The sequence below is a fragment of the Drosophila erecta genome, unplaced genomic scaffold (assembly GCF_003286155.1).
Source record: "Drosophila erecta strain 14021-0224.00,06,07 unplaced genomic scaffold, DereRS2 tig00000055-arrow-pilon, whole genome shotgun sequence".
Taxonomy (NCBI): Eukaryota; Metazoa; Arthropoda; class Insecta; order Diptera; family Drosophilidae; genus Drosophila; species Drosophila erecta.
The window spans coordinates 15,102,489-15,127,539 of record NW_020825200.1 but is presented as its reverse complement, the minus strand read 5'-3'; the positions used below and the strand labels follow the sequence as shown (position 1 = coordinate 15,127,539).

Sequence of the window (25,051 nt, the reverse complement as noted above, 5' to 3'; positions counted from 1 at the left end):
GCATTTTTGGGAAATGGGAAAATGGGTAGCGCTTAAATGGGGATAGGGCATACAGCTAATGAATGTAATCGTCGTAAGCTGCCCTTTTCGCTGCCAAGAGCCAACTCATTACGATTGCCTGTCTACAGAATATTTCCTTGTAATTGGGCTGGACTTTGGGGGTGGTGGTCGAATCTTTCGGAGAATTATGAACGCAATGCATTCAATTTAAATCTGCTCTCGGGCGCTGTCCATCAAAGTGGCTGTTTGTGGGAGGGTTGGGAAAGTTTCTGTGAGAAGGATTTCTAAAGAATTTACAACAATTTAAAAGGCCGATTTGTAGAAACCATTTTGTGATTCTTTGTTAGGTATTTTCAATGAGAAATGGTACTTTGAAGTGTGCATTTGCAGTTAGTTGGAAAAGAAAGCTTTAAGGTATGAAATGTTACTTGAAAATATTTATCCATAAAAGAGAAATATATCTGAGATGCGCCAAACACATCCAACCGTAATAAAGCAATTCACCCGGGAAAGCAGAATAGAACCCTCTTTTCCCGCTGGTGCAGGGCCATTATAATGTCGTACCTGCAGCTATTTTGATTTGATAAGCAAACAAAGGCGACAAACAGTGGCAGCAACATGCAGAAAACAAACGACGACTGGCAAATAGAATAAAATAATCAGAAAACAAACGCAGAAAGTGGTAATGAGTATACGCCGTGTCGGACAAAGAGGCAAAAAGTGGGGGGTAGCAGGAACGGAACTCCGTTCCCTGTTTCGCTGTGTTTTCTGGAAAAGTGAAAAGCATGTAAATGCCCGAGGGCGGGCATTATGAGGCACCCCAACCCGGATCGCGCTCCGATTTCTATGCTCCGCAGCCCGGCTGCCAGACACTTGAGCCATCCAGGCAGCTCCTCGACATCCAGCTGGACAATAATTGTGCGAGGGTTCCATGCCCAAGTGTCCTGCGGGCAATGGCAGGCCCGTAAAAGGAAAAGGGGGAAGATGCGGGCAGGAATGGCATATTAAGCAAGGATGCAGAGCCCCAATGCCAAATGCTAATGAATTGAAGTTTGTTGGAGGCGCGGGGGCGTATGAGCAATTTAATTGCTGAGCAAATTGCGCGCTGATGAAAATTGAATTGTTCTTTGGGTGGCGTGGCATGTCATGTCACTGTCAAGTGCAAATGTTGCCAATGCCGCAACATCAACATTGTCTCCCCGAAAAACATTCGCATTCAACAAATGAGGTTTGCCAATGAGGTCGGCAAATGGAAATGGAAAAGCTTGCGTGTTATTTATTATTGCTCGCCTACAACTCAGCTCGGCATTGTTTAAATGATTTTTCAAGCGATTTATTTGCGGTCTGTCTTGGCTGTTCTTTAATGAATTTTCCCCGCGGAAAAGCTTTCGACTTTGACGTGCAACTATGAATATAAAAACGTGAACTGTCACCGCGGGCGTGACTAAAAGTTGCCATAAAAGAAACCGTAACCAAAGCCGTAAACTTTTATTACTGCACACTGCATTCCAGCTCCGTTTCTCATTTTAATTTTCGCGCTGATGTCATTGTCCTCGAGACTGATTTTTGCATATCCTTCGTATTCCTTTCCAGACGGAGCTCTCGCACAATCTGCAACAATTGTCGGAGAAGGCACGTTCCACGACCGAGTTCATCCAGCGGCTCAAAGGCATGAGCGACAAAGTCACGGTAAGTGGGAAAAACCGGCGAAAACGCCAGCAATTCGGCTAAATCTGTATCTCCTCCGTATCAGGAATCCTGCATGGAGTTCGAGCGCCTCGTCCACGCCCAGTGCGAGGCCCTAATTCAGGCCATCCACGACAGACGCGAGTATCTGCTGGAGGCCATTCGCATGGACAAGGACACCAAGATCAGGATACTCAAGGTGGGCTTTTCTTTCCTACTACTAAAGACACCAGCATTTCTAAATATAAGTGCAGATTTTTAGAGAATTGTTTAGAGAAACATTTAGAGGTATGCCACTTCAAAATCCGATCAAGATAAGTTGAGTTATGGAGTATTGAACTTCAGCCTAAGGACATTTTTAAATTTTTTTGAATTTCTTAACATCTTTATCAGAAAAATTACAAAAAAATTAAAAAAAATTAAATTTCTAAATTTGAATGCAGATTTGTAGAGAATTGCGCCAGAAACATTTAGAGGTATGCCACTTCAAAGAAAAATTAAAAAAAAAAATTTTAAAATGGACGGACATGGGCAGATTGACTCGGCTATTGATCCTGGTCAAGAATATATTGACTTTATAAGGTCGGAAATGTTTCCTTCTGGCTGTTCCATACTTTTCAACGAATCCAGTATACCCTTTTACTCTACGAGTAACGGGTATAAAAAGTATATGCAAGACACATTTTCTGAAAGACATATTTAGTTATATTACTAGTAATAAAAAAGTTCCAATATACTACATATATAATATTCTACTTAACTAACAGGACCAACAGTCGAATTGCACTGGCAAGTTGCAGCAAACCACAGGACTAATTCAGTTCTGCATTGAAGCTCTGAAGGAGACTGACAGCGCGGCATTTCTTCAGGTGGGTTTTTGTGTTCATCAGCTAATCAGTCCATTGGTTATTAACTAAAACATTTCCAATTCTGCTGTGCAGGTGGGCTCCATGCTCATCAATCGAGTGACCAACACGGACATGACCTGGCACCAGGAGGTCACCAATGCGGCCCCTCGAGTCTCCCCCATTGTGGACTTGACCCTGGATGATGCTGCTTTGGCACGTGCCATAGATAACTTGAACTTTATTCAGATGAGAGGTAAGTGCCAGGGCACTTCATGAAAAATGATGCTTATAATACTTACTCATAGCTATGTTTGCTAGCCAACGTACTACCACTTAATAATTATATAGGTAAACAAATTATAGAATCTCTTGTAGAAAGCATATACCGTATGTGTCACTAGACCTCCTTAAGTATTTATATGTGGCTCATTTTCCCAACAAATTGGAGCTATCAATATTATTGTGTTCTAACCAGCGGTGAATTATTGAGCCCAACTGTATGTGCTAGGCAAACCCACCTCATAAATATTGTCACTAATTACGCACAAACACACAGACTCACCCAATTGGCCAAAGGTGTGACTTTGGGCCACCGTGTAGGCACAAACATAAACAAAAACAAAAACAGAGCCCGCAATCGAATAGAAAGGGGAAAGGGCCCTTCAATCGAGGGTCGTTTAAAAGTTCCGGCTGAAGGGCTTCAAAAATAGTTCGGGAAACTCCCCAGGGAGATGGGGTCTCAAATTTAGAACTAGCAGAGTGTTGGGAAAAAGCAAAAAGAGTTGGTGTTGACAACTTCTGGGGGAAAGGAGCCCCCGAAATAGATGCTTGACAATTAAAGTGAAAGTGTTGAAATCGGATAGTGCACACACAGACTGCGGAATACCTATTAAGATACATTAAACATCCGATATGGCTAACATATTTGTGCTTTTCTTGCATCTTCCTGTCATTCTGAATGTGCCGCTTGCTATCATTTAAACGATTATCCTCATAAAACCAAACAAATCAATTAAAGCCGTCAAAGATGGAGATGAAAGATGTCCGGCAGGTGAGCAAAAACCACAACCACTTGAATGCAAAATATGAAATGATAAAATCAATACACAAATTAAGTTTTCGTACACAAGACAGAGACTCATGAAGCTTGATTCCATAATTTTTGTTCTGTTTTGGGAAAAACTGATGTTTTGGTGCTTTTGGGCTCTCTCTCCCTCACACACACACGCTCATTTACTCACTCACACACACATACACATCGACCTGGCTTGTCGGCCATTTTGTTTTCATGGGTTTTGGCCATTGCTTTCTACCTTTGTTTTCCGTTCTTTTCCGTTCGACGGGCACACGCCTACGCATAATAATTTTTCATTTTCATTTAAGCCACTAGCTGGGTATAAAAAATGCCCGAAAATGCGGCGAAATATTTTCGGCATCACTTCCGTTTCCTGGCGAATGTCAAAAATGCCCCACCGCAGCCTGTCAACCCTTGGGGGCGGTTCCAATGGGAGGGCGTGGTCGGCGATGTCATTTCAAGTGACATAATTTTATACGCCACGTTTTTGCCTTTGGCCGTCGCTTTTCATTTGACTTCTCTATCCCATCTTCATTATTTCATGCTTACGCTTTTATTTCGCATTTTTCGTTTTATATGTTTATTATTTTTATGTACCATAGCCCCTTTTTCTGGTATTTTCCCTCGCAATTGACCCTCTTCAAGCGCGCTGCTTAGGCTTATCCCCTATACACTTTTAGCCCGATTGCCGGGCACCTTGATTTCAACTTTTTACTTTGTACCTCGCTTTTTGTTTCGGTGACATTTGACAGCTTTTGGCGCCTTTTTAATTCGATGCCTGTTCAGGGGAGCGGAAATGCCCGAAGTGTCGCCGTTTTTATGTTTATTTTGCGGCATAATTTTAGGCGCTTCACTCGGACTCGCCATTTGTGTTGTGTCATGAATTTTTATTACCAGGCGTTGGTTTTATGCCCCGATTTTACGACACCTGGGCGTGGCTCCCTCCGGGCAATTAATAAAAAGTGAAACTTCAACAAACGAGCGTATCTTTCGGTTGACAGATTCGTGGATTTTGGTTAGTCCAGGGATCAATTGGATGTCCTTGGGCTTTCATGCATCGAAACTCTTTTATTGGTTGTGGCATTGTCTTAGTTTTACTGATAATTTGGCTTACTTTTATTTTACTACCTCTATACCAGCACTAACACTTATTTGGGGTTCTTATGTATCGCTTCCCATCTAAAGTTAACTTTCCTATTTTTCAACAGCACCCATGACACCAACTATACTACCATCGGACTGCTCAGCCGAGAACAATTCGGTTACCGTGGCGTGGCAGCCACCAAATCACTCATTTGTCGAAGGATATGTCCTCGAACTGGATGATGGCAGCGGCGGTGAATTTAGGGTATGTAAAAATCATCTAAACACAAGCAAATAATGGCAGCCTTTTTAAGATAGTTTAATGAGATTGCGAATTTCCTTACTAAAGTTATTTGACAAGCCAAAGGAAATGCTAATAAAATCATGTGTGAATGAATGAGTACAGCCAAATGAATGCCAAAACAGCTAATGAATGGCTGTACGAATCGCTCGGCCCAACTGCTGATTGGCTGAGTGAATGGCTGTCATCTTCCAATTTATTAACCCAGAACTTTAATTTGATTGCCTGCCCCCATTCAGGAAGTCTACTGCGGCAAGGAAACAATTTGCACTGTGGACGGACTGCACTTCAACTCGATGTACAACGCCCGGGTGAAGGCCTTCAATTCCGCCGGAGAGGGTGAATACTCGGAGCTGATTGGACTGCAGACTGCCGAAGGTGAGTCCCGCTTTTCACGTTTCCAGCTCTACTAGCTTTTTCAATTAAGCTCCACCACGCTCGCCGGTGAGCTACTTTCCCAACTGTTTTATAATTTAATCCTTTTCGGTCATGTGCCACCCCAATTCCATATCCACCTCTCGAGTTCCCGGTTCCCGGTTCCCGGTTCCCAGTTCCGAGTTCCGAGACCCGACTTCTCCTGGCTTCCCGTTCGTGCTTTGCATGTCAAACAGCCATTGACCCCTTTTGCGACTGCGGGGCAGGAAAATGTGAATTGAAATGAGGCTAGAAGGAGGAGGATGTCTTCTCTGCAATCCAATTCGCACTTGATTGATGCATGCGCCACCTGACAGCAGCTCCTGTTCCACCAGGCAGCACATCCACATCCACTCCTAGCTCCACTCCCACTGCCCACCACAAGCGGAACGCCGCGTAAAGTTGTTTAATTTATAAAATTAACAGAATGCTCCAGGCCACATTTTCTGTCCGGTGTTTATTAGTTGGGCGCCATTAATTTGCAACTTTTAATTGATTATTCCTCGCTGTCTGCGACTGGCCTTCAAAGGGGTCACAGGCGATTTAAGCGTATCCATCCGAACGCGAACCCGAAACCGAAACCTAGCCAATCCCACTGCAAATTGCCATTTTATAAAGTGTTTACACCGAGCGCGTGTCCCTAAGTAATTAACGGAAAACCAGTTAACAGTTTATGGCTCGTGACATTTGCGGGGGTTCGCCACTAATGGGTTAAGTCGGACACCTTAAGGACATTAGAAGGACAGTTTGCAAGACGACAGTCTTGGGATATGAAAGGGCTCAAGTAATTTCAATTAGGCCAGCTGAGATGCGGTGGTTTGGTGGCGTGACAAATTGGAAAAACAGTTCAAAATAGACTAATCTATATATAAAGCTTTACATCTTTAAGATCTTCAAACTAATCCTGATAAACCAAAGCCGATTAAAGACCACTTCTAGTCCTTTTTAATAGGCTTCTAATCCCAACTACAGACGCATTCACTTGGCAAATATTTTAGCTCGGTCTCCCTCTTGGTTATCCAATTAAGAAACTAGGAGTTTATAACAACTAATTAAATGCCCGGCCATCCAGGACCCTCGGTTTATAGTGCCTGGCTCAAATCCCTCATAGTTTTAATCGCAAAGTCATATGCCCGACATAAACAAAACAATGGCCAGCCGGAGTCCTCCTGGCCCAGATGCTTGCTTTGTGGCTTGTTTGGCCACACAATTGCCTTTGGTGGCCAATAAAACAGGCAACGTCATCATCGTCAGCAGACCGAGAAGTGGAGCCACGGCTCTCCTTATATATACTTCTACATATAGATGCATAGCTGGTCCCAGCTGATTCCGGACTAGCCTTGGCCACTTAATGCGGCCACAACAATAAAAAAGGAAATTTAATAAAGCACTCCACTCGACTCGCCACTCGTTGCCTACTTTGCGGCGCATAACAGCATGAACTCCAAGGAACCAGCAACTTGGACTCCGAATTGCACTGGCCACTTGAGCTTTGACAATGGGGAAAATTGCAACCGGTCTGGCTTTGTTTTTCTTCCCACTTTCCACTTTCCACTGGGAAAAGACGATGGTCTTAAATTTGGAAATGATAACGCGGTAATGGGATACTATTGGGGCGTAATCAGTTGAATGAGGGAAGAAGTGCCAGGAAGAAAACAATCTTATCTCATCTGAGCCTGTTTGTTATCCAACATGTTTAATAACCGAAAGTGAAAAAAAAAAACCCTGGTTAACTTGGCGGTATTGCGAAGATACTGCTAGGACTTATAAACTTGCCTTATTGTTTCAAGTGTATTTATCGACTATGTTTTCTCCTTCCATTGCAGTGGCCTGGTTCACGTTTGATCCCGTTCTGAGCGGCGGAGCCGGTTCTGGCTTAATCTTCAGCAAAAACAACGCCACCGTGAGCGTCGAGGGCTGGGAGCACCGGGTGGCCCTCGGCTCCGTGGGATTCTCGCGCGGCGTCCACTACTGGGAGTTCACCATCGACAACTACACGGCGGACACGGACCCGGCCTTCGGAGTGGCCCGCATCGACGTGGCCCGCAACAAAATGCTGGGTGAGTACTTGGCCACCTCCCAGCGGCTCACCTTGCAGTGGGTCACTGGTCGCAATTCAATTAACAATTCAGAGCAGGCGCCGCCAGGATAGAAACTTTGATCGAAAATAAGCGGGGGAGAGCCGAAGTGGAAAATCTGCACAACAAATAGATAGTGGCGTTGACAAAAGAGCCAATACGTATGCGCAAAGTTCGCACAGCTAATAGACTGGGATTCCGGAGGGAGTTTGGTTCGGGAACTTAAAAACTTTGCCATTTGCCGCCTCGCAATGCGATGCCAATAAAATCGAGTGCCAAGTAATAGGGGGCGTATCGAAAACTTTTGCCATTTCTTGTTGCATGTGCGTGGGATGGGGTGTCTTTCGTTACCAGCCCGAGACAAAGACAAATACAAGCACAAGGACTTGGCGGAGGCGCCTTGAAGAATGCCTCGGCAAATTGATTGAAAATGTGCGTGGTTGCGTGGGGAGTGGTTAGAAAGTGGGTGGCTGCCACAGGCGACTTGGACTGCAGACAAAAGTAATTAAAAGTGCGGCACTTAAACTTTTGTCAAATGCAAAAGTTTATTTGCGGCAGCGCATCCCATGCCACGTTTTCTTTTTATATTTTCCAGTCCTTGCGCTGTGCCGTGTATCCTTTTCACTTACGCAATTTATTCCCCAAGCTGCTCACGCGCCATTTAACACGTGCCCGCCAGCATCGCTGGTCCGCTGTTGGAAAACTCAAGTTTTCGAATTAAATTTTCATATGCAAAGCGTAGCGGAGCAGGTGGCGCCCCCAGCGACTGACATTGACACTAACAGTTGCAGTTTGCCAAGTTGTTTTACGACCCTCATGCGTTCGTCCTGTAGATGTATCTATATAGCTATGTGCACGGCGGCCCCTACTTCCGCCCGATCCTGTTGCTCCGGCGTTTGTCAGTTATAATTCCGCAGGACTGAAAGGACAGACGGGAAACTGACAAGTCAAGGATGCGGCGAGTCGGGGGAGCCATCGTGCCAGCCGGAGTTTAAAGTTCGCAACTCGGAGCTGAAACTGAGTTCAGCAAGTCACGGAAACGGGGAGCAAAGCTTATTTGGGGCATTCAAATTATCTACGAATTGGGGTGTCGATTTTTGGGGCTGAGGCTGCGAGGTAGATGGGTGGACTGCTTTAAATATGAATTTGTACAGCTCATGGAGCTCCACTTACTCTTGATACCAATTACAGCTTGTATATAATCTTCTCTATATAATCCTCAGGCAAGGACGAGAAGTCATTCGCCATGTACATCGACCGCCAGCGATCCTGGTTTCAGCACAACTCCGTTCACGAGCGGCGAGTCGAGGGGGGCATCACCACGGGCAGCACGATCGGAGTGCTCCTGGACCTGGAGAGGCACACTCTGAGCTTCCTGGTCAACGAGATGCCGCAAGGATCGGTGGCCTTCCGGGACCTCTACGGCGTCTTCTATCCGGCAGTGAGCATCAACAGGGGCGTCACTCTGACCATGCACACGGCCATGGACGCGCCCAAGATGGACTACTTCTAGAGGGGATCGGACGGGGTTTCGAGTAGCAAATTGTGTACATAGAGCTTGGCATTTGGCAGTTATCGGTGTCTATATAGCATTACCTTAATACGAACAGTTTACTCAGACAGCTTACATATATGGGTGTATGGGTGTATGTGTACGTGTAGTTTCGGGCAAAGTTCAGCGACATATCTCCATTTAATCGTATCTCTATTCGTAGTTTTAGGCACTGTTTGTAAAACGCTGCGCCAAATCGGAGAGTAATTATTAAAAATAATTCAAAGCATTTAACGGTATCTCGATGTAAAATACAATAACAAAACTCTCAATGTTTTTCAACACAAAAATAGAGCCAAAAATCAAGCACCGTGCAAATAAAAAGTTATAATAAAATCGCGAACACCAAAAAAACAAATCTAATTTAAACGCAAGCGAATAAAAACTAAGGTAAAATCCAATTAGCAATTAGTGTAGCTAAAAATCTGCATTTGTATGTCATCACACGTACGTGTGTTAAGGCTAATGTTTATGGCTAACACAAACGCATTTGTTTGAGGCTAAATAAAATCAAAATCAACGTGTTGGTGGGAAGTTTTTATTTTAAAGACTGAAAAGAACATGTTTTTTATAAGTACGGTAGGAAAACACGGCAAAAAGGCCTCGTTTGAATGTGCACAGCCAACCATTGCAAAATCAACGAAAATTTTCCCAAAAATTATTAACTTTCAACATTTAAGAGCACTGCAAATGCCGCATAAAATAAATGTCCCCAAAAACACGAAAACCAATTTAAGCCAAGAATTTTGCTTATAAAATCAAATATGCATCGGAATATTAATACTTAATGTACCACTAAGTTTCCTGTAAATATTAATGTATTTTTTAATAAACGTTCGGCTATTCTAGATTTTTTCTATTTAAGGTGTAATGCATAAAATTAAATTCCAATGTATGTACGGACTATTTATACTTTTCAACTTAAGCCTATTTACAGCAAAACCACAATTAAAGTTAATTACCAGTACTATGCATGTTTAAATATTTATAATAGTAATAATAGTAAAGTGCAAACAAACCGAAGAGCAAAAAATGTAATTGCGTGGGCAACTACAAGCACACATATAAATGAGTTTATTTAAAAAAGCAGAAACGAAATAAATATGAAAAAAATGATAATAAAGTTAAAGAGCGTTTTTCTTGCAGCATTCCATTCAAATTTAAGGCGGCTTGAAGCTGTAACCAATAATTAACAATCAACAAGCTGTGCAGTTTTCACATATTAATTAGCGTTTAGTGTATGGTTATTTTTCACGCAATCGTCACTTTCCCCGCTTTTCATTTGGTGACGCATTAGTGGAAAAGCCAACGAAAGCCGCAGTTCATTGTGCCAATTTCTGAGCGAGTTGCCGTGTTTGTTCGCCAGTTTAGTTGTTCCCCATTTTTGCTGGGGACAGCATTTGAAGCGGGAAATGTGTCGCCAACGAACAATATGATTCCTGTTTGTTGTTTCGGCATTCATGCACCGCCCATCGCCCACCACACACTTTCACAAATTACACACTTAACTTTAGCACTACGATGGCTTGGAAAACAGCATGTGTCAACTGCCAGAGTCGGCATTCTAGAATGTTTTTGGGGCGAGTGCTTTATGGGGGAGATGCTCCATTGTTCGGTGGGTTTGACAAAAGCGAAATTTTAATGAGCGCGGCGCAGAAAAACCGCCAAAGAAACTTTTGTTGTGTCGGCGCCACATTGTTTTCACTATATTTATATGTGAGTCGCAAATAGTTATGTGCCAGGAAAACGCATCAAAGTGCAATTTTTATATCCGGGTTGCAGTTGGAAACTAACAAGGGAAAGCGCTTAGCTGCGCCCTCCTCACATCCGCATCCGCATCCTCATCCGCATCCGCATCCGTCGACGGAGACAGCAGACAAGAGATGGAAGACAGGACGCAGGACACAGGACATGGGACACAGGACTTGCAGCAGCTGCTCCATCGTCGCCTGCTTCATAAATCATAAAAAACTTTCGCCGCACGTCGCCGAACAAGAACAACTCCCGACAAGCCGCCAGCTCCACCCCATGCCCCCAGTTTTCCCCCAGGTTTCCCTCCCGGGAAAACTTGCCCCCGCAAACTAACCAGCAGCTGCTAAGCGTTGAGTAAATGTTTTCGCGCCTCGTTGCCCTCTCAAATTCCCAAAACGTTTCCAGTTGGTGGTATTAGTGGGGCTATGTGGCGGATGTGGCACGTGATTGCTGCAGTATCCCGCTCCAAACTCTCGGAAACTCATATATGTATAGCGAGAACAGCGAGAACATTTTCATTACATTACAAACCCTTTTTTCTATCATAAAAATTGGATTTTATTCGCCTTAATTGGTTCACAAAACAATGTTACTATTACAATAAAAATTTATGGATTGTTTTTATTTATTTAAATAAACTCAAAGCTTATTGATTTCAGCCATGAGTACATTTATTAGTCAGTGCAAAATTTGACATTTGAGCAAACACAATCTTGTGCAACGTATACCTTATGAGCCATCGAATCAATGCTTCAAAATGCTGAATCCGTTCCTTACAGATCCTATAGTTCTGAGGTAGGACTGGTGGTAGCCTTGACCTGCTCGGACTCCCCTACATCACCTTCCTTCTCCTCCTGGGCACTGCCAACTTCATCCTCCGTTTCGGGTTTTCCTTCCTCGGCCGGAGTCTCCGTTGTCAGCTGGGGCACTTCCTCCTCCAAGGGTGAGCCGGTGGTGGCATCCTTGGCTCCTCCTCCTGCTTCCCAGTACTGCATTACCTGCAGAATTCTGGGCTGAATCGAACGCCTTGCACTGATGCCCCAGATCATGTCCATGTGGTTCCACTTGCGGTACAGGTGGTTCTCGACCACATTGGGCAGCAATTTGGCCAATCGCTGCACATCCTCCACGGCCGACAGATAGTCGTTGCTGCCGTAGTACAAGGCAACCGGAGCGCTGATCCTTTCCAGGTGGTAGTCCGGCGGAGTGGAACGTCCGTAGAGCCTCTGGTTCTCCTTGGAATCGTATTCGAACTGGCAGAAGCGATCGGATTTCTGCAGTTGGAGGTAGTGGACCGCTTGCTTAATATTGCAGCCGCCGGGAAGATGGCCCAAAACCACAGGGAACATGGTCTGTAAGTATGGGCATTGTCTCAGAGTTTCAAATGGAGCTTCATTACAATACTTACCATATTTTGCTCCTCCCGATTCTTACCCACAATCTGCCAGTAGAATCGCATACAGGTCTTCAGCATGGAGGCGGAGGAAAGACAATGGTTGAGAAATATATCCGAGTGCGGAAACAGCTCAAAGTTTTCGCCGAACATGTTCATTCCCATGCGGGCCATTCCCATCAGTGGCGCCTTCATGTGCTTCATAAAGGCCACGGGTGCCAGTGCGCTCATCAGATGGATCTTTGCATTGTACTCGGGCCTGCTGGACGCCATCACAAAGAAGGAGGTGGTTCCCTGGGAGTGACCGAAGTAGCTCAGCTTCTGGTATCCTGTTTTCTGCAGAACACCATCGATCATCGCCGGCAGATCGTACATGCCAATCTCGTGCCAGGAGAAGGTCCAGTAGGACTTATCCGTATTGGCGTTCAGCTTCACGTGGCCTTTGGAGTAGCGATTCCCCCTGGCATTACCCAGCCAGACGTCGTAGCCGTTGGCGTAGAGAAAGTAACCCAGGCCGCTTTGTGGACCCATCACGATCCACGTGGAAGAGCTGTCCTCCAGTCCGTGAACCAGCAGCACTGGCTTGGCCCCAGGTCGAGGTATGCGATGGAGGGTCAGGATATACTTATCATCCGTGGTCACCTGGTGGGTTTCCGCTGGATGCTTGTACTTCTCCAGCAGCTGTATCTACACGGAACAGAACAGCGGCAGCTTGATGAGCTCGGTCCCGATTAGGCACGCACCTAACTCACCGTGTTCAGGTGGGCATCCTCCAGCACGCTCGCCGGGTAGGTATCCTCCATAAATCCACCCAAAACCCCGCAGTCATGGAGCGCACAGACCCAGAGCACTGCGAGCAACCAGATCGCATGTGGCATGGCGTTCGATCCGTGACTAAATCGAGTTTAGTGCGCTCACTGGCCACTAAAGCGCTGTAATTAGTACGGAATATGGTTTGAGTGCTTTTTCTACGCTTATCGTATAATCGAATCGTGGCCAGCTCATTTTCGGCTGCATGTGACGGGAAACGTTTTTAAATTACGAGTGTTATCAAATGGCACTGGCCAAAGTCCATTGTAACCACTGGCGTTAAATGCTGCGATCTGCAGTCATTTAATAACCAATCAATCCGAGTAAATCAGCTGGAACGGCTAGTCGAGGTGCCTTGAATGTCAAATGTCATAACGAAAAGTGACCTAATTACCCTTTAAAAGGGCAGTTACTCAGCCCAGCTATTAATTTGCTAGTACCTAATGGGTTTTAAATCACCCCTCATTGTTTTTCAATTAATAAAGTGCACTAAGTAAATCTTTACCTTTTTAATATTCGTTTTTTTACGTGCTAATGCCGCCATCCTAGTGCCAAATCAAAAGGCTCTTCTTTTAATCAGATTGGATTGGATTGGATCACTTGGAAAAGCGTATGATCCTAGAAATGTTTGCCGGCTTAATTGGAAAATTTAATTTTTAATTCAGTTGCGGAGTGTGGAGTGAACCGTGTCCACTTGCCAAACATCTGAATTCGTCCCTTTCATTGCCCACGTCATCGCTTTCTTTTTTCGCAATTGATTGGCAAAAATTGATTTCGGCTGCCGCATAAAATATTCGCCGCTCCTTTATTTGCAGCAACTGCTGTCACAACGACGACTGACAGGCTGACAAAGCGGCGCGGATGGAGCGCAATCCCTTCTAGACCCGGTCCGTGTCCGGATTTTCGAATCGGACTCGGATACGACTCCGATGACGGGGGATTCGTAGGCTCGATGTGTGACTGTGTGCCGGCCAACGTTTCGACATTTGACAAATAACTTAATTCGCCGTTGTCACCACATGTTGGCAATGCCATCACAAAAGTGGGTGGAGGTGGGTGTGAGTGGGTGGAGCTGGGCTGAAGTGGCAGCGATGGCAACTTGACATCACATGGCATGCGGGGCGCAGGGCTCAGGGGGCGTGGCTCTGTGGGTCTGCGGCTCTGCACAAGTCAGTTGGCAGGATGTTGAAGTTGAAGCTGAAGCCTCGGTTTCATGCTCGATGGGCGAGAACTTCAAGGGACAATGCCTTTTGAGCCGCCCTTAAAATTAATTTCCCAGAAGTGTCAATTGGGATAGCTCCACAAGCCGGGAGCATTGTTCTTGAAATGTGGATAATTTTACAAAATGCTGTTTTATCAGAAATAAATCACTTTAAGCAAGACCTCCATGTTAGTTCCTCACCTTTACCAAATCGTTGCCCTTTTGACCCACTTTTTTCAGTCGACAAATTTAGCTGTCAGCTTGGTTACCAAATTTCCTGGTCTCGCCTTAATAGTCGCACCAGGAGGCGGTTCCTTGAAGTCCCAACGACGCGTGCCACGACAATTAGCCATTTGCCCGCTTCCCAGTGGATTTGTGTTATTATGGTGCCAACTGCCAATCAGGGGACAATCAACTGGCCGAAAGCGTGTTGCAACTTGCAGTCGACGAGGTGCTGGCCAAAAACGAAGCCCGCTTGGCCAGCAGTGAAAACAAGACCAATCGATTGGCCAAAGAGCCCTTGGTGGGAGCTAAACTGAGACAATGGGAGCACAACTCTTGGCCTTAAGCGCAACTAGCGAATACACTGGGCGGAAAAGGTGGTTTGAAATGGTAATGAAAGGTGCAACCCGAATCGGATTTTTGTATGACAAGCTCTTAATATTTATTTGAATATTTTTGAAATGCCAATGCTAGCAAATATTTTCAGTGCTATTTTAAATACTTCTGGTAGTGTTCTTGGCCCATTAATACCTGATACCTGATTCTGCTCGAAGGGCAGAGCAAATCTGTTCGAGTGTTCCAGGCTCGTTAGTGGCAGCATCTGGCATGGTCTGCTGAGATTATGATCAGCATTGTTCGCCCGTCGTGGACTCGCATTAGCTGCAGCAGTTGCTCAAATCCGGCTCAGTCCCCATCGAGGACCCCTTTATGTTGGCCACGCACGTGACTTTTAATCACGCGCGCATAAAATTTCATGGGATATCTTTGTCTTGGCCGAAACGGAGCAACTGGCTCCGCGTTTGGGCTCATTACGGCGCCAGGGAAAAGAAAAGTGCGTGAAGCCCCATTGAATAGGTGGCCGGTACGCGGGGTCAGCCTGGGAAACTTTACGACTTTGGCAAAGTTTTTGGTGCCGGGCCAGAACAGGACTCCATTCCGTTGGCCAGCCAGTCAAAGGAACAACTTCCACTCTAGCAGAGGTCATAGTCAAGTGTTGGCCAGACAAGTGGGGTCGGGGTGGCCATATTGTAGTCACTTCCAAGCGGCTTCGCTTGGTGCACTGAGAGAAAAGCAGTGCAAGATATGAGCTAGTTCGTGCAAAGCTAGTACTTTTCTCAATACATCAAAAAAGTTGTATGTTACTTATTTATTTCACTTAGTTGGTATTTCTAACTTAAATTAAAATTACACTGACAAACAAATTACGCACGTATACCTTGCTGCACTTTTTCGCTCAATGATCACTTAACAATATTTTTTGCATTTTTAGTTGGCATAAAATATTTTCTGTGCGCGGAACTTGGCTCTGAGGCAATTACAATTCGTTTTTTAGCTGTCAGCCCCACTCAACTGCCCCTGGCCACGCCCACTCGCTGTACAGGGGATCCCGCCCCCATTTTGTCTGCGTTTTGTAATTACTTTTGTGCACGTGCCACAGTACATGGATCTGGATCTGCCCTTAAATTTATTCTGCAGTGCGACAAGTTCAGGGTCATAGTCGTTGAATCTCTGCCACTTTCAGCCATTTTCGCCCATTTTCAGCCATTTTCCCGAATTTAATATTTAAGTTATGCAAAATAGGCGCGCGCAGCAATGAAGTGGCGATGCGGAAGGGAACTTAAGTTAATTAATTTAAAAATTAAACGCCATTTATTGTTGATTCAACTAAGGGCATCGGCGCGAATGGCAGCTATCAATTGTCCTCCTTCCCTATGACGTGTCGACTGCTTGTTAATTTCTGGCAATAAAAAATATGATGCGTTTTCCATTAATTACGCCATTATTTGCGTATTGTCAGGGGTCCACAAATATCTGGAGCCGGAGAATCCTGCCGCATTCGCTCGTGGCCCATCAATAAAGTGAGCCAGTGATAAAGGATTACTACTGACAGCGCCGGTGGCCGCGGAATTGATTAATTTATGGAAAACGAGAAGACTTTCAACTGAAAACATGGTTGGATTTCACACTGCCCAACAAGTTTGCAGTTGCAGCCGAGTGATGGCCATCGATTTTCCAATTTATATCCGCGGATATCCAACGGCTGAGGTTTTTCCTGCAGCCTTGTGTCACTTTGGGCCGTGTAAGAGATGCATCGTTATTTAATTTAATACGACTCGTAATTTGCAGCCATAAATTAATTGAATTAAGCTCATTTAATGAAAACTTGTTTGCCCGACTAATTGCGTGGAGGAATCGAGCTGTTCTCATCGATTGATTTGCCGTTGATTTGTGGAAAAGTGTGAGTGGGTGGATGCAATAAATTATTGGGCTCCATAAAAATAAAAGAAAATGTATGCCAAAATGTGAGGCAATTCCTTGCCTTGTGTATGCATTTCAAAAACTTTTAATCTGAGGGTAAATAAACATTGACCATAGAACATAAAACGTTTGCTAAATATACAGAATAATCCCTCATTCTCTTTTTCTCCGATCACTCAGATGGGCTTCTTTATTATTTAAGTAACCTATTGTTTTATATAATGCCAGTTTACCAAATACCAACATTTACCTATCACTTAAAAAAAGAATTAAGCTGCCTTCACTAAAAAGCCCTCGAGGTTTAACAAAGGGTTTTGGAATTACGCTTTTGCATGACCATTATGTGGACTTCTATAAATATATCGCACTGCCCATTTCATACCGATATCTGACCGGGATTACCCGCTGCGAGACAGCACGAGAAATAAATGTAATGTGCCGTAGTCCTTTTCATTACGATAATGAAATATTCCAAGAGCAGTTTATGGGGCTTACTCAAATGTTCGAGGCGCATGCAAAAAGCGGATCCCGGACTCCGGACAACCGTGAAAACACGGCGTAAAGGGGGGGGGGTGAGTGGGTGGTTGGGTGGTTGGGTGGTGCTCGAAGGATAGGCAGCGAAAAGGGACATGCGTGCAAATATAATCGGCGAGGAAAAGCCGCAACTATAACACGAGCCGTAGCGTTGAGCACGCCAAGGCAGGGGCATAATTATGGCATTATCACACATCCACATGCAATCCTGCCCCACACGAGTTGGAGCCCCCATGGAAAACTAACGATAATCAATTGAGAAATGTTTATAATGAAGTGGCGCGGCCAAAGGGTTCTCCACCACAACGCCTAGCTTTACACTTCAACTGCAGAGGAGTGCGAATGCAACCCTTTTGGGAGCTAGAATTTGAGGTATTAAATCATGCATTGAATAATCATATTAATTAATGTCATTCTTTTTTTAGAAATAAGATTGCCTGGCACGCTGTAGTTAAATATATATACTCGTGTATCTTTTTAAATTAGCAAATACTTGGTTTCCAGTGCAAGTTGCGCGTTATAGCGAGTAGCCCGGCGTTAAGCACTTCATTTCGCCATCAGGCCTTCCTTAAGCCCTTTCCCAACTTTTCCGAAGGGGCGTGTCGGCCAAAAACGCCTAGCCAGCAATCTACTGATAGCGTGTGTGCCAAACGCCCACCGCCCACCGCCCACATCCTCCCGCAGTCCCCGACAAATGTGCTAAGTGTACGTTGGCCAGAGAGATAAACATGGCCAACACACACGCGCACACACATCGACTGCTTGGGTGTGTGAGTGTGCCGCACTCATGACGACGTCCATCATAATTCATTGGGCATTGAGCTGGGTCCTGCGGCTGGGCAAGGACCCCTTAGCTGCATTGTAATGAAATTAGCATGCACAAGACAAAGTTGCCAGTCGCGCATTCAGCGATAATTGAGTTCAGAATTAGGGATACACTAGGAGCACTGAGAAAAGCTAACTGAAATTATTATATTTTGTAGATTTAACACTTTTTACCTCAGTGCGTGGAGTCCTTCGTAGTATTGTAACATATTAATACCAAGCAGTCGTGTTTAGATATTCGTGGCTTCAAGCTGCCAGCTTAAGATACAATGTTTTCTTCTTTGAAACGTGAATCTTTGAGCACCAACACATTTTAAAAGGTATCTATGAGCCCAAACTAGCTCTTTCATACTATTCAAAGTATTCACATTTGCTCTCAGTAGAGCTGCGCTATTTAAAAAGGGCCGGGCATTGAAATGCAAATGCAAATGCAGTCAGTCAGTCAGACCGATGGACAGAGAGACTGGCAGGAAGCGGGTCGCAGCTTCGTGGGCTCAGCTGGGTTAATTTCAGTCCAGGTTAACCCGGGATGACACCGCCGCTGAAACAAAGACACGCCTCGAGCGGCACATGGAGCCTCCTCCGCCTCCTCCACCGCTAGGAGCCAGGAACTTGGAGGCAGAAGCCGGGAGCCGCGCAAATGGCAACCTATTTCCACAGCCGCTGCCGCATCTAATTTATGCCAAGAGCAATCGCAACTGCCAATGCCGACTTATAAACGAGGTGAACTTTTCGCTCTGGCCAGAAGTTCAGAGGGCAATAAACTACGCTGCTTGTTTATTGTTTTAGCCTGAATGGGCTTAAAGCCGCTGTGCCTTCGCTTGCACAATTTAAAACTGTTGGGTGCGATATGGTTTAGTATTCAAAGGTAAATGGGTAACGTGGAATTTGATGGCTTCATTGGACTCGCAATTCTGGATTCGCCTACTTGAGGGCAGAAATACCTAGGTAAGCAGGGGTTTGAATACAGTTTTGAAAGGAAACATAACCAACAATGACTTGAACTGTCAAACGATCTAGACCCACATTTAATAGCAATAAATATTGCTTTCATTTGGACTTTTTGACTGTTCCCTTTTGGATAGGGCTTAGGTAATTTTATTTAAGCATTTTCCCAGTGGTCGAAGCATTATCTTATCTCTTTTCAACCGAGTTTTATTTCCCGTCCTTTCCCCTGCAAAATCAACAATCAAAACGTTTTGCTGCCCTCCACCAAGAAGGACCCCACCCATCGGGAATACAAAACCTCCTGGCAAGTGTCACTTAAAGGCATATCGCCTGTATTTTCTGCCCCGAATTCTTTTTCACCGAAACTGCAATTCGGGAAATGCAGCCAACGTTTTTCCGCCAGTACCAAAACACTTTTCTTTCTTTCATTTCGGCTCTCCGTCCCTTGCAGCGCTTTCAATTTGTGTGTACATAAATTTCGAAATGGACTTCTCGTGTTGGGGCGCCCGACGCGGGACAGAAAAAGTGTTTAAAAAAATGCAAACAGAAATACAAAAGTCGAGCAAAATAAATAAAAATGGAGTGGAGTGGAGTGGAGTGGACCCAACCGGAACGGAATGGAGCGGAGCGGAGAAAGGCCGAAAGAAATGGCGAGCGGAAACAAGTGGCCATGAATGCAATGACAAGAACAACAACAGCGACAGCTGGAGATAGTACTCCGTTCCATGGAGAAACTGCATAACTATCGCTACAAGGACCCTGGACAAGCGCCAATCGAAAGTTGCGTTGGCTGGAGCGCAGAATGCAGGAGTCTCGTTTCAAAAACTTAGAAGTGCATAAATTACGCCTGGGAATTAAAATATATTTCACGAGACGCCCGAAGTGCCACAATGTGGGCCAAATTGTTAGCATTCAGCGCGGTAGTTGTATATTTCAAGCCTTAGCTAACAGGGCGAAGCTTTTCCTTTGATTGTGTGGCGATTTCTGTGGCCAATGGAGCATGAAATTACAGAGGGGAGTGTCAGGGAAAGGTCTTGTTGTTGTGTGAACATGGAAAAACTACACTGCGGAGAAATACATGGCACTTAAATCTCACTCACATCAATTTACGATTGATTTCCTGAAGGAAACTACTTAAAAGGCGGTTTCTGAATGCGCTGGTATTATTTCTTTGACGAAAACGACTCATCCATTTTAAAGTCCAACATCGACCCCCTTACTTGTTTCAGTGCGCCCAAGTTCGAATGTTAAAGTCTTCATACCACTTAGGACTGCGTCTTGTTCTGCTCGAGTGCAAAGGGGTCCGATCGAAGATTGAACTCAGCTGAGGAGCAACTGCGCCAGTCGAAAGTCACACCAACTGCGATTGACTGCGAGGCCGGAAGGTGTCCATCGGGCGTGACACTAGAGGTGAGTGGAACTACATGTGTGGGAAGCCAAACAAACTACGCTGAGTGCCACAAGAACTAATAACACAAAGAGCACTCATATCCATGCGATACGGCAGTGAAACCGATTTCCACAGTGGTATTACTAATTGAAAATACTCGTGACGGAATCCGATAACCGATGGCATCCAAATTCAGGCCATAAAGGGTGAAATCGCTCGTTAGCCCTCCACATGACCGTTAAGCGTCTGGCCAGCCTGATTCCTCGAGCCCAACCGCCATATGCTTATATGGCATGGCTGCGGGCTGAGCGCTCCAGTGTCATCATTGCCATGACTAGGATTACGATTACTGTCATCGTCGTGTCATCACAAACACACGCAGACTTAGCGAGCGTCTTTATGGCTTTTGGCGCTGAAATGATAAGTAAAGTTTTTGCAGAACGTAGCGAGCATTTTCCGGACATGGGGCTTATGTCCATGCTGGAAACATATGGCATATTGCCAGGCGAAACATTTAATGGTCTGCAAAATGGCCTGGCCCGGGACATTAAAAGTTGCTTAACCTTCATTAGGCGCCCGATTCCGCATCCGATTCCGCATCCGCATCCGAATCCGACTGAGGACCAGATGAAATTTAATATATGTCAGGTCCCGACATCGGAGGGCTTAATGCCCCATTTGTGCAGGGCGCCACTGCATCCAAATGACGAGTCAGAAAAAAGAGCAAATCACCGCAAGTTGGCATGGAGCTTTAATCAGCCCAGCAGGCAAAAGGGCTAGAAAACGGGCAGGAGGGGTGGCATTAAAGGGCGCAAGGACACTAGGCAAACTCGATTTCCAGCTTGTTTCACGGCACGACGACCACGCCCACGCCCACCCCAACCCATCAGAGGCGCTAATGCGGCGACATGGCATTATCCTTCTTCCTTTCGCGACTTCTTCCCGACTTTTCCGACCGCGGCTGCACTCTGCTTGGGTATTTTGATAATCAAATTTGCGCAAACAAGCGAGTGGCGTGAATTTGCCAACGCCACCGGAACAAGGACGAAACAAGGACCAAGGATAATAACGGTTGCGCCTCGTGCACTTGTGCAATTAGATTGGCAAAAGTTCAGAAACTTTCCTTAAACAAAAGCGCCTTAAATTCTCTATGGCTTTTCTCTAAGTCACTGATTTACTTTTTAATGATTTTAGATTGTTATTAATCAGAATACGCAAACATTAAAATTCCTTTACTTGGCTTAACTAGTCTTATAAGTTCGATTTAAATGGCTAAGCAGGCGAATTAAAGCAGCAAGCCCCAAACTTCAGTTAATTCTTGTGAAAGGTATTGCTCGTAATAGGGAAGTTACTCTAAGTTCTGAGTAAGATAAAAATCACATTTTCCTGGATATTCAACTAAAAAGGGTTTCAAGAAACCTGCATTTCCTGCTGTCCCAACTCAATTGCCATTTGTGATGTAACATCGAGAGATAATCCATTTAAAATCGCTTTAATCCATGTGTTATCAATTTCATGGCATTTTATCTGCGAGCCTATAAAAGGTTCTTGTCCGATTCGCTGCTCAAAGTAGCTTCAGAATGCAGGTTGGGTTCCCTTACGCATTCGTCGCACTCTTTGCGATATTTCAAGTGAATCCCAGCGAGGGAATTATTGATATAAACAATCAATTAAGCACTCTGATAGGCGCTCCATTACTTCCTGCGCTAGACAGTTTATTGAGTGTCTATGGCCGCCCAGCATCAACGGGAGATGGGCGATCTGTTGTAAAAGATAGCTCAGATGTGAGGATGTCAATGGATATGATCACAGTTCCCGTCATTCAACTCATTGCCGACATAGATAAGCCAGACCAAAAGTCTATTGGCGACGTGAAATATTTGGTGTTAGATCGTGATACAAAGCAACTATACAATCGGGGTATTACACTTAAACAGCTTTTCCGAAACTTCACCACTTCCCAAATACGAAAGATACGGAGTTCGCAAACATCTATAACAGAAATGCGGGAGTTTTATATGAAACTTCTCAGAAATGCTATAGATCAATCGCTCAGTCAATCACAGTCTCAAACTCAATCTCATGCCCAATCGTTTAAGCCAGCGCTGGCACAAACGATGCTTCAATTCCAAAAGCAATCCCAAATGCAGGCTCAAGGTCAAGGACTGGATCAATCACAGCAACAATTCCAATCCGCAAATCAAGCTAGTAAGTTCCAAACGCAGCTTAAGCGGGAAGGACAAGGATTGGCTCAATCACAGCAACAGTTCCAGCTTAAACAATCACTTAAACGGTCGACCCAAGGTAAAATACAAGGGCAATCCCAACTGCAGGTTCAAGCTCAATCACAAGCTGATGCTATTAATCGAGAATGGGCAGACCTTCAAGATCAAAACAGGCTGGCTCAATCGTCAGAGAAATCGGAAAGCATAGCAGAGCATCAAGTCCAAGATGAGGCACAGTCACAAATTCAATTGCAGGATCAAGCACAGTCACAAGGTCAAGCACAATCGCAAGTTCAATCGCAGGCCCAGGATCAAGGATTTTCCCTGCAATCATTACTTAAAGCAGAGTATGAAGAAAACAAAGACCCCGTAGATCAATCACTTCATCAAGCCCAACTTAAAATACGAAACCAACTTCTGTCACTGGGTGACTCTCAATCACTGCCTCAAGCAAAAACACAAGCTCAAGTTCTCGATCAGGCTCTGGAAGAAGCGCATACTCAATATCAATCCCAATCTCAATCACAAGAATTAGCAATGCCTCCATCAACACAGCCATCATTACTTGAGGCAGAGGATAAAGCAAAAGAAGACCCCGTAGATCAATCACTTCATCAAGCCCAAGATGAAATACAAAACCAACTTCTGTCACTGGGTGACTCTCAATCACTGCCTCAAGCAAAAACACAAGCTCAAGTTCTCGATCAGGCTCTGGAAGAAGCGCATACTCAATATCAATCCCAATCTCAATCACAAGAATTAGCAATGCCTCCATCAACACAGCCATCATTACTTCAGGCAGGGGATCAAGCAAAAGAAGACCCGGTAGATCAATCACTTCATCAAGCCCATGATGAAATACAAAATCAAGTTCTGTCACAGAGTGAGACTCAATCACAGGCTCAAGCAAAAACGCAAGCTCAAGTTCTCGATCAGGCTCTGGAAGAAGCGCATACTCAATATCAATCCCAATCTCAATCACAGTCATTACTTGAGGCAGAGGATCAAGCAAAAGAAGACCCCGTAGATCAATCACTTCATCAAGCCCAAGATGAAATACAAAATCAAGTTCTGTCACAGAGTGACGCTCAATCACAGGCTCAAGCAAAAACGCAAGCTCAAGTTCTCGATCAGGCTCTGGAAGAAGCGCATACTCAACATCAATTCCAATCTCAATCACAGTCATTACTTGAGGCAGAGGATCAAGCAAAAGAAGACCCCGTAGATCAATCACTTCATCAAGCCCAAGATGAAATACAAAACCAACTTCTGTCACTGGGTGACTCTCAATCACTGCCTCAAGCAAAAACACAAGCTCAAGTTCTCGATCAGGCTCTGGAAGAAGCGCATACTCAATATCAATCCCAATCTCAATCACAAGAATTAGCAATGCCTCCATCAACACAGCCATCATTACTTCAGGCAGGGGATCAAGCAAAAGAAGACCCGGTAGATCAATCACTTCATCAAGCCCAAGATGAAATACAAAATCAAGTTCTATCACAGAGTGACGCTCAATCACAGGCTCAAGCTAAAACGCAAGCTCAAGTTATCGATCAGGCTCTGGAAGAAGCGCGTATTCAATATCAATCCCAATCTCAATCACAGTCATTACTTGAGGCAGAGGATCAAGCAAAAGAAGACCCCGTAGATCAATCACTTCATCAAGCCCAAGATGAAATACAAAATCAAGTTCTGTCACAGAGTGACGCTCAATCACAGGCTCAAGCTAAAACGCAAGCTCAAGTTCTCGATCAGGCTCTGGAAGAAGCGCGTATTCAATATCAATCTCAGCGTCAAGCACAACGAAATGCACTTCTTCAATCACCACAACAACCACAGCTTCAATCCGAGGATCAAGTTCAAGATGCCGCTTTGGAACAATCGCAGACGCAATACCAATCACAAGACCAAACGCCTAATCAAGCTTCGGGTCAAGCGAATGGTGAACTTCAGTGGCAATCTCAAGATCAACTTCAAGCAGTGGATCGAGCGCAAGATAGCGCTTTGGACCAATCACTACATCAAGCCCAAACCGAAATACAAGAGCAACTTCAATCACAGAGTCAAGCTTCTGGCCTACCACTTTCTCAAGCACAACAACAAGCCCAAACTCAAACAGCTGAAGCGCTTGTACGATCTCTAACCCAAGCCCATGAGCAAGTCGAAGAACAAGCTCAATCACAATCGCAAGGGGCAGCCCAATCACAGACCCCATCAAATTCACAAGTTCTCAATGAGAGGCTTAATCAAGAAAAACTCCAATTCCAAAGGTCAGGGCGATTACAATCACAAGGTCAAACGCAAGTTCAATCAAGGCTCCCCATAGGAGGTACGCAGACACAGATATAAAATTGTCTTTATTTAAGGGCTCGCCAATAAATATAATTTATAATTTCTAAAGATATTTTACGATTTTCGCGGCAATTACAAGCTTTTTCTTGTGGCAATCGAT

The 25,051-nt window shown here is 44.8% G+C and overlaps 2 protein-coding genes across 3 annotated transcripts in view; one reads left to right on the top strand and one right to left on the bottom strand.

Moving 5' to 3' along the window:
- Window positions 1–10,130, top strand: part of LOC6541525 (E3 ubiquitin-protein ligase TRIM9) — a 75,270-nt gene extending 65,140 nt beyond the window's left edge. The window contains exons 2-10 of one of the 2 annotated variants that reach the window (XM_015159413.2): window positions 1,594–1,689; window positions 1,754–1,885; window positions 2,454–2,555; window positions 2,628–2,787; window positions 3,553–3,585; window positions 4,818–4,957; window positions 5,233–5,371; window positions 7,234–7,467; window positions 8,709–10,130. In XM_015159413.2, coding sequence (XP_015014899.1) covers window positions 1,594–1,689; window positions 1,754–1,885; window positions 2,454–2,555; window positions 2,628–2,787; window positions 3,553–3,585; window positions 4,818–4,957; window positions 5,233–5,371; window positions 7,234–7,467; window positions 8,709–8,998 — 1,326 coding nt within the window. In that variant the 3' untranslated portion in view covers window positions 8,999–10,130. The remainder of the gene's footprint in view (window positions 1–1,593; window positions 1,690–1,753; window positions 1,886–2,453; window positions 2,556–2,627; window positions 2,788–3,552; window positions 3,586–4,817; window positions 4,958–5,232; window positions 5,372–7,233; window positions 7,468–8,708) is intronic. The other variant, XM_001969915.3, reaches the window with a different exon arrangement.
- A 1,283-nt stretch (window positions 10,131–11,413) lies between these two features.
- LOC6541482 (lipase 1) lies at window positions 11,414–20,424 on the bottom strand. The gene is made up of 4 exons (XM_001969914.3): window positions 20,244–20,424; window positions 12,935–13,114; window positions 12,198–12,869; window positions 11,414–12,141 (listed from the first exon to the last, which is right to left on the bottom strand). The coding sequence occupies exons 2-4, from the start codon at window positions 13,058–13,060 to the stop codon at window positions 11,572–11,574; spliced, it is 1,368 nt and encodes a 455-aa protein (XP_001969950.1). The 5' UTR covers window positions 13,061–13,114; window positions 20,244–20,424; the 3' UTR covers window positions 11,414–11,571.
- Between the last annotated feature and the right edge of the window lie 4,627 nt (window positions 20,425–25,051).